We start from the raw sequence: 10,189 nt of genomic DNA, 5'->3' as shown, positions 1-10,189 counted from the left end.
AAACAAAAACAACAACAACAAAACCCAAAACAAAAAAAAACCCAAAACAAAACAACAAAAACAAAAAAACCCAATTCTTCCCTAAAGTACAGAACTGCCCTAAAGGGTAATAGGCCGGGCATGGTAAAAAAACAAAAAACAAAAAACAAAAAAAAACCCCACAAACAAACAAACAAAAACAACAACAACAAAAACCAAAACAAAAAAAAACCCAAAACAAAACAACAAAAACAAAAAAACCCAATTCCTCCCTAAAGTACAGAATCTAGCTTTTGTTTTGTTAATCTAAAGGGTAATAGGCCGGGCATGGTGGCGCACACCTTTAATCCCAGCACTCTGGAGGCAGAGGCAGGTGGATTTCTGAGTTCGAGGCCATCCTGGTCTACAGAGTCTGTTCCAGGTCAGCCAGGGCTATACAGAGAAACCCTGTCTCAAAAAACCAAAACCAAACCAAAACAAAACAAACAAACAAAAAAACAAAATAGAAAAGAAGTTCCAGAGAGGTCGTACTTAGGTGTGTGAGGGGGAGGGGAGGTGGTGGCACACACAACATGAGAGTTAATAGGACATCCAGTTCTTTAACACAAAATTCTAAAGAAACACTGGTTTTGAATTTTCTGCTGTGTCAAAATATCAACTGTTTAAGAAGACAGCTTGATGCACACAAAACTTCAGAAACTACTTTCTAAAGACATCACACAAGAGTTCATGCTTTCAGATAGAGAGTGAGCCAAAGCATCTGAAAGGGACACTGAAACTTTTTAGGACAGCAGAGAACAGGGCTGCAGAACAAGCCTCTGCAACAGCCGGGCGGTGGTGGCGCACAACTTTAATCCCAGCGCTTGGGAGGCAGAGGCAGGTGGATTTCTAAGTTTGAGGCCAGCCTGGTCTACAGAGTGAGTTCCAGGACAGCCAGGGCTACACAGATAAACCCTGTCTCAAAAAAACCAAAGCTGGGGAAGGCGAAGGTGCTGGGTGGCAAGCCTGAGCCTTGTCTCAAACCAACATGGTGAAGCAGCAGACTCCTACCAGCTGTTCTCTGCTCTTCCAACGTGTGTACACATAGAGTGACACATGAGACGTAACCCTTTCAAGTTTACAGAAGGAGAGTTCTATGGCAAGCAAGATGGCAATGGCGTTCTGATCTACAGATGAATCACTACTCTGGGAAAGCTTACTTTCCAAGAAATAAAAAGAGATTATTGAAGGAAGGCAGCGAAATATGTTTTGCTACAAACAAGATTTTCAAAGGTAGCTACTAGCACAGTAAACCTGAGTGAAACTTAATGAAATGCTATCTGTACTGGAGGGACTGGAAGAGAAAGGAAAATTAGAATATGACTGTCTCAGGATCACAGAGTAATTAAGCACCGGGAAGGAAATCCTCCCTTTATTCCCAGTACAAACATAGAGCTCATTACAAAGGTGAAAATGTCTGCTAGCCTTTCAGATATGCTACATGGGTAAAAAAAGAAATGGGAAAGAAGTTACCTCTTTTCCTACATTTACCTTTTAGAACTGCCCTATTTTGAAATTTTAAGAAGTTGCAAGAAGGATGTTTATTGAATGTGATCAAATTACACTGCAACTTGCTCACATTCAGTAAGAAATTGTCAAAGAAGAAAGTTAACATATCCTAAAAATTCTGTAAAGAATTCAACAAGGAAAATTCTTTAACTGACAAATCTTTTCAAAATTAAACACAAGGTCTAATGGTATTAAGTTAAAAAGAAAAAGGTAAGTTCACCATGTTAATGATGGTTTGAAGGATACATTGCAAAAGACAAAACCAGGAGGCACCACACTAAGCTGATATTCATTTCCTGTGTAGGCTTCATGAAGCTGTAATAGACTTCCGTTACTAAATAGACGATGGTAGCAGCCACCGTGAAGTCCACCAGCCACTGGTATTCTGGAAAGTAATGCAGTGCTGAAAAAGAAAAGGTCAAGACAGGTTGCAGTTAAATGTCAGCTTATGAGGATAAATCCATGGAACATAAAGTATGTTAGACTCCATTCTATTTGCAGACTTGAACTGTAAATTTTACGAATAAAAATGCATCTGTCAAATTTAGCAGTTAAAACCAAAATTTGATAGCTCATAAATTAAGTAAGAAAATAATCTTGAACTGATCACTACAAATTATTTAAATTGCTATTAAAACATGAATGCAAATATATTTGTATCTTCTTAACCTTAGCTTATCTCTATAAAAATTACATGCAAAGTTTTCTTCTGGTGTATTTAGCTGCGTTAACATTAACTTCAATGAATACAATTTCTACAGAAGTTTACATTTGTTCTTAGCCACAGGTAGGAGTGATTCTGTGAGTTATTGCACACATAGCAAGTGAACAAGTGCACTTCTTATTCTCGCTTAGAAGTAAGAAAAATGGATAGAATGCTGATTTTACATAGAGCCATAGCCCTTCAAAAATAAATTCATAATTCAGCGCTTATTCAAAGTACAAGTCTTTGAGAGTACAACTAATTACACATTTGATTTAAACGTTTTTCAAAGTGTAGTGTGCTTTATTTCCTTCAATTTGTGATAGTTATCAATTATGTACACAGGGAACCAAAGTAAAACTGATAGATATCCTTGGTCATATTATTAACCCATATGATCATGTTTTTTTACTTCTATTCAATAAAACACTGAGTTCATACTCATGTATGTCTCTTCAATAGAATTGTAGGAGTCAAAAGAAGTTCACAGAGCACGGAGAGCTCAGCTGTAAAGCGTTTGCTTGAATGAGGCACTTCAATAAGTTGTACCATGGAAAGGAAAGGTGCAACAACTCCTCCGCATAACCATACAGACATGGCATGCATTGTGGAGGCACATAAACACCAAGGAACATGTCACTGCTACTCTGGTTAACAAGAATGTTCCTGATATGAAATAACCAGTTGTTAAACTAGTACCATTTGCAAGTAGTTCTCAAAACTGTCTACATGAAACCATATGTTCAAGAAACTATGTGCTAAAGCCACATTAGTGAAGTATATTAAGTTAAAATAGCAAGTTCTCACTGGTTTGTTTTTTAACATCCAGAATACAACTGTACCCTGTTATTAACTTTTTTTATAAATTAGGAAAAAAAGTCAATACCTAACAGTATTCTACTACACTTTTAGATTGGTGTCTATTCCAATTGTCAGCAGAGAGGCTTCCCCCAGAAGCTGATGTAAACAGATGCAGAGACCCACAGCAGAGCTCAGTGAATGCCATGGAAGAGGGGAAGGATGGACTGAGGGATCCAGGGGGGTGAAAGACACCAGGAGAATCAGCCACACAGAGCTCAGATTGAAGCAGCAACCTTGAAGCCTGCTTGGGGTTTACATTAGGCCTTCTGCATGTATTCTGTGGTTGTTCAGGTTGAGGTTTTGTGGGAGTGGTGATATCTCTGATGCTTTTGCCTGATCAGGGGACCCTTCTCCTCCTACTGGGTTGCCTCATCCAGCCCTGATATGAGAGTATGTGCCCAGCCTCAGTGCATCTTGTTATGTTGTGTGCAGTTATTATCACTGAGAGACCTACTCTTTTCTGAAGTGAAACAGAGGAACAGTGGACCTGGGTGGGGTGGAGAGACTAAGAGGAGAGGAGGCTACTCTTGAGATGTAAAAGAGAATAATAAAGAAAAACAAAGGGATCTTCTGTGCAAGCCCAGTAGAGGGTTCCCAAGGTCCCCAGAGAACTCTCCACACCACAGGCTCCCTAGCACACCCAGGACCTTGAGATCACTGGTGAGTGGAACCCAACATCTGTTCCCAAGAATCCCGGAAGGTCTTGTGCCAGCAGGAACAGGGACAAAGGAACCCCGCCCAACCAGAGGTTGGGATTCCTTCTGGTGGCTCCAGACCCATGCTATCTTGGGCGGGAACTGGGCAGGCCCTAGCACACCCAGGATCTTGGGATCACTGAGACCAGTCTACACAAGAGAGCACATGGGTGGCAAAAGCAACAAAGTTTTTTGGGCAGCATCCTTTCAGGCCTTCATCCTCAGCCAGGAGGTGGAGACGAGACCCAGACCCCTGGGCACCTTCCTTGCCAGATAGGGCTCTGATCCATGGAGTGAGAAGGAGGATCTGAGGTCCAGACTTCTGGGCACCTTCCATGCAAGAGGAGAGTTTGCCTACAGAGAGTGCTCTGTCCAGAGACTCAGGAGAGAGCTGGATTCCCAGGAGTGCTGACAGAGGCTAACAGAATCACAGGAGGAACAAGTGCCAGCCAGAGACAGCTAGAACAGCTAACACCAGTTACCAGATGGCAAAGGGCAAACATAAGAATCTTACTAAAAGAAACCAAGACCACTGGGCACCATCAGAACCCAGTATGCCCACCACAGCGAGTCCAGGATAGCCCAACACACCCAAGACTGGGGTTTAAAATCATATCTCATGATGATGGTAGAGGATTTTAAGAAGGGCTTTAATGACTCACTTAAAGAAATACAGGAAAACACTGCTAAACAGGTAGAAGCCCTTAAAGAATTACAGGAAAACACTACTAAACAGGTAGAATTCCTTACAGAGGAAACACAAAAATTCCTTAAAGAATTACAGGAAAAGACAACCAAACAGGTAATGGAATTGAAGAAAAACATCCAAGATCTAAAAATGGAAGCAGAAACAATAAAGAAAACCCAAAGGGAGACAACTCTGGAGACAGAAATCCTAGGAAAGAAATCAGGAAACTTAGATGTGAGTATCAGCAACAGAATACAAGATATGGAAGAGAGAATCTCAGGTGCAGAAGATTCCATACAGAACATAAACACAACAATCAAAGAAAATGCAAAATCCAAAAAGATCCTAACTCAAAAGACCCAGGAAGTCAGGGACACAATGAGAAGACCAAACCTAAGGATAATAGGAGTAGATGAGAAGGAAGGTTTTCAACTTAAAGGGCCAGTAAATATCTTCAACAAAATTATAGAAGAAAACTTCCCTAACCTAAAGAAAGAGATGACCATGAACGTACAAGAAGGCTAGAGGACTCCACACAGACTGGACCAGAAAACAAATTCCTCCCGACACATAATAATCAGAACAACAAATGCACTAAATAAAGATAGACTATTAAAAGCAGCAAGGGAAAAAGGTCAAGTAACATATAAAGGCAGACCTATTTAGAATCACACCAGACTTCTCACCAGAGTCTATAAAAGCCAGAAGATCCTGGACAGATGTTAGAGACCCTAGAGAACGCAAATGCCAGCCCATGCTACTATACCCAGCAAAATTCTCAATTACCATAGATGGAGAAGCCAAGGCATTCCATGACAAAACCAAATTCACACAATATCTTTCCACAAATCCAGCCCTTCAAAGGATAATAAAGGGAAAACTCTTAACACAAGGATGGAAATTCCGCCCTAGTAAAAGCAAGAAAGTAATTGTTCAAAAAACCTAAAAGAAGACAACCACAAGAATTGATCACCAACTCTAACAACAAAAATAACAGGAAGCAATGATTACTTTTCCTTAATATCTGTTAATATTAATGGACTCAATTCCGTAATAAAAAGACATAGACTAACAGACTGGCTACATAAACAGGACCCAACATTTTGCTGCATACAGGAAACCCACCTCAGGGACAAAAACAGACACTACCTCAGAATAAAAGGCTGGAAAATAATTTTCCAAGCAAATGGTCTGAAGAAACAAGCTGGAGTAGCCGTCCCAATATTCAATACAATCGTCTTCCAACCCAAAGTTATCAAAAAAAGATGAGGGGCGCTTCATACTCATCAAAGGTAAAATCTGCTAAGATGAATTCTCATTTCTGAATATCTATGTTCCAAAGCAAGGACATCCACATTCATTAAAGAAACTTTAGTAAAGCTCAAAGCACACATTGCATCTCAAGAAATAATACTGGGAGACTTTAACACCCCACTCTCATCAATGAACAGATCCTGGAAACAGAAACTAAACAGAGACACAGTGAAACTAACAGAAGTTATGAAACAAATGGATTTAACAGATATCTACAGAACATTTTATCCTAAAACAAAAGGGTATAGCTTTTTCTCAGCAACTCATGGTACCTCCTCAGAAATTGGTCACAAAAGAGGCCTCAACAGATACAAAAATATTGAAATTATTGCATGCATCCTATCAGATCTTCATGGACTAAGGCTGATCTTCAATAACAACATATATAATAGAAAGCCAACATTCATGTGGAAGCTGAACAACACTCTCCTCAATGATACCTTGGTCAAGGAAGAAATAAACAAAGAGATTAAAGACATTTTAGAGTTTAATGAAAATGAAGCCACAACATACCGAAAATTATGGGACACAATGAAAGCATTTCTAAGAGGAAAACTCAGCTCTGAGTGCCTCCAAAAAGAAACTAGAGAGAGGATACACTAGCAGCTTGACAGCACACATAAAAGCTCTAGAATAAAAGGAAGCAAATTCACCCATGAGGAGTAGTAGAAGGCAGGAAATAATCAAACTCAGGGCTGAAATCAATCACTCAGGGCTGAAATCAATCAAGTGGAAACAAAAAGAACTACACAAAGAATCAACCAAACCAGGAGCTGGTTATTTGAGAAAATCAACAAGATAGATAAACCCTTAGCCAGACTCACTAGAGCACACTGGGACAGTATCCTAATTAACAAAATCAGAAATGAAAATGGAGACATAACAACAGAACCTGAGAAAAATCCAAAACATCATCAGATCCTACTACAAAAGGATACACTAAACAAAACTGGAAAACCTGGATAAAATGGACAATTTCCTAGACAGATATAGGTACCAAAGTTAAATCAGGATCAGATTAATGATCTGAACAGTCCCATTCTATTTCCCTAAGAAATAGAAGCAGTATTTAATAGTCTTCCAACCAATAAAAGACCAGGACCAGATGGGTTTAGTGCAAAGTTCTATCAGACCTCCAAGGAAGACGTACTTCCAGTATGCTAATTCATCTGGAATAACAAAAAAACCTAGGATAGCAAAAACTCTTCTCAAGGATAAAAAGAACCTCTGGTGGAATCACCATGCCTGACCTCAAGCTGTACTACAGAGCAATTGTGATAAAAACTGCATGGTACTGGTACAGCAACAGACAGGTAGATCAATGGAATAGAATTGAAGACCCAGAAATGAACTCACACACCTATGGTCACTTGATCATCAGCTAAAATCATCCAATGGAAAAAAGACAGCATTTTCAACAATTGGTGCTGGCATAACTGGCAGTTATCATGTAGAAGAATGCGACCTGATCCATTCTTATCTCCTTGTACAAAGTTCAAGTCTAAGTGGATCAAGGAACTCCACATAAAACCAGAGACAGTGAAACTTATAGAGGAGAAAGTGGGGAAAAGCCTCAAAGATATGAGCACAGGGGAAAAATTTGTGAACAGAACACCAATGGTTTGTGCTGTAAGGTGGAGAATCAACAAATGGGACCTCATAAAATCACAAAGCGTCTGGAAGGCAAAAGACACTGTCAATAAGACAAAAGGCCACCAATAGATTGGGAAAGGATTTTTAGCAATCCTAATTCTGATAGGGGACTAATATCCAATATATACAAAGAACTCAAGAAGCTGGGCTCCAAAAAATCAAATAACCCCATTAAAAATGGGGCAGAGAGCTAAACAAAGAATTCTCAACTGAGGAATATCAAATGGCTGAGAAGCACCTGAAAAAATGTTCAACATCCTTAATCATCAGGGAAATGCAAATCAAAACAACCCTNAGATTCNACCTCACACCAGTCAGAATGGCTAAGATCAAAANTNCAGGTGANAGCAGATGCTGGCGAGGATGTGGAGAAAGAGGAACCCTTCTCCATTGCTGGTGGGACTGCAAGCTTGTACAACCACTCTGGAAAACAGTCTGGAGGTTCCTCAGAAAATTGGACATAGTACTACTGGAGAATCCAGCAATACCTCTCCTGGGGTTATATCCAGAAGATGTTCCAACTTGTAATAAGGACACATGCTCCACTATGTTCATAGCAGCCTTATTTATAATAGCCAGAAGCTGGAAAGAACCCAGATGTCCCTCAACAGAGGAATGCATACAGAAAATGTGGTTCATTTCCACAATGGAGTACTACTCAGTTATTAAAAACAATGAATTTATGAAATTCTTAAGCAAATGGATATATCTGGAGGGTATCATCCTGAGTGAGGTAACCCACTCACAAAAGAACTCACATAATATGCAGTCATTGATAAGTGAATTAATATTAACTTAGAATGCCCAACATACAATTTGCAAAACATATGAAACTCAAAAAGGAAGACCATAGTGTAGATACTTAATCCCTCCTTAGAATGGGGAACAAAATACCCATGGAAGGAGTTACAGAGCTAAAGTTTGGAGCTGAGACACAAGGAAGGACCATGCAGAGATTGCCCCACCAGGGGATCCATACCATAATCAACCACCAAACCCAGACACTATTGCATATGCCAGCAAGATTTTGCTGACACGAACCTGATATAGCTGTCTCTTACGAGGCTATGTCAGTGCCTGGCAAATACAGAAGTGGATGCTCATAGTCAGCTATTGGATGGATCACAGGGCTCCCAATGGAGGAGCTAGAGAAAGTACCTGAGGAGCTAAAGGGATCTGCAACCCTATAGGTGGAACAACAATATGAACTAACCAGTACTCCCTGAGCTCGTGCCTCTAGCTGCATATGTAGCAGAAGATGGCCTAGTCCATCTTCCATTTGCCTAGTCTCTTGTGAGACTATGCCAGGGCTTAGCAAACACAGAAGTGGATGCTCACAGTCAGCTATTGGATGGATCACTACAGATACTTGCTCAGCCATGTTCACGGTTACTCTATCATAGTCAAAAATGAGAAACAATGTAGATGCCCACTAAGTGATTAGTGAAAAATGAAAATGTGGTACATTTCACAATGAGATATTATTCAGCTGTTAAAGAAAAAGACCCCGAAATTATGAAGTTTGCAGTTAATTGGATAGCACTAGGAAAAAAATCATCTGGAGTGAGGTAACCCAGACCCAGAAAGATAAATATGCTTATATGTGGATGTTATCTTTTAAGACTTCAATTGGCATGCTGCAAATATAACTATATAGTCACAGGAATTTGGTACTGGAAAATGGACTAACAGGATGGGGAGGATCTCCCACGAAAGCTGAAATGAAATTTATAGATATAAGAGACAAGAGGGAGACTGGAGTAGGAGGATTAAATTGGGAAGAAGATGGAATAGAGGGTAAAGAGGGAGATATCAGGAGGGACAGTTAATATGAAGGGCCAGTTGAGGGATCCTATGAAAGCCCACAGAAACTTCCTAACATGTATACATGTATGAATAAAATATAGTTGGAGGCTCCAATAATAATGCCCCAATTAGACAGCTTTTGCCACCAAGTAAAAACTTTAGTGCTAGGAATAGGTTACATCTAGTTGAATTGTTAGACAAAGAGGCCCCAGGGAAACCCCCCAAATATCTCAGGCCATTAGATGCTCTCTATAAATTTATGGTAAGGCCCTACAGCTGAAGATAGCACATACAATTTTATTGAACACAAAGAGGGCAAGCTGGTACCTATCTAGAGCCTTTCCTGCTACTGATTATGTTCATGGTACTAGAAAAAATGCTGCATGTACCGGAGGAAACAGGTAAACGTTAATCCAACTACAAACCCTGTGATTCATAATGATAACCTGCCTGCATGATATGGTAGTACAATACTCACACAAATGTTGTGCAAGTGTCTTAGGGTTTCTATTCCTGTACAACATCATGACCAAGAAGCAAGTTGGGGAGGAAAGGGTTTATTCAGCTTACACTTCCACACTGCTGTTTATCACTAAAGGAAGTTAGGACTGGAACTCAAGCAGGGCAGGAAGCAGGAGCTGATGCAGAGGCCATGGAGGGATGTTACTTACTGGCTTGCTTCCCCTGGTTTGCTCAGCCTGCTCTCTTATAGAACCCAAGACTGCCAGCCCAGAGATGGTCTCACCCACAAGGGGCCTTCCCCCTTGATCACTAATTGAGAAAATACCCTACAGCTGGATCTCATGGAGGCACTTCCCCAACTGAAGCTCCTTGATCTGTGATAAACCCAGCCTGTGTCAACTTGACACATAAAACCAGCCAGTACAGTACAGCAAATGGAACCTATGCCCGACACTGCTCAGGTGGCCAAGAATCTTCGCT

The 10,189-nt window shown here is 40.3% G+C and overlaps 1 protein-coding gene across 4 annotated transcripts in view; it reads right to left on the bottom strand.

Moving 5' to 3' along the window:
* Positions 1–10,189, bottom strand: part of Tmem161b (transmembrane protein 161B) — a 70,576-nt gene that overhangs the window by 22,014 nt on the left and 38,373 nt on the right. For all 4 annotated transcript variants that reach the window (XM_029468324.1, XM_021179990.2, XM_029468325.1 and 1 more), the window contains one exon: positions 1,774–1,930. In XM_029468324.1, coding sequence (XP_029324184.1) covers positions 1,774–1,930 — 157 coding nt within the window. The remainder of the gene's footprint in view (positions 1–1,773; positions 1,931–10,189) is intronic.

This window comes from Mus caroli, chromosome 13 (assembly GCF_900094665.2).
Source record: "Mus caroli chromosome 13, CAROLI_EIJ_v1.1, whole genome shotgun sequence".
Lineage (NCBI taxonomy): Eukaryota > Metazoa > Chordata > Mammalia > Rodentia > Muridae > Mus > Mus caroli.
The sequence above is the reverse complement of the archived record's forward strand: the minus strand, read 5'-3'. Positions and strand labels throughout refer to the sequence as shown.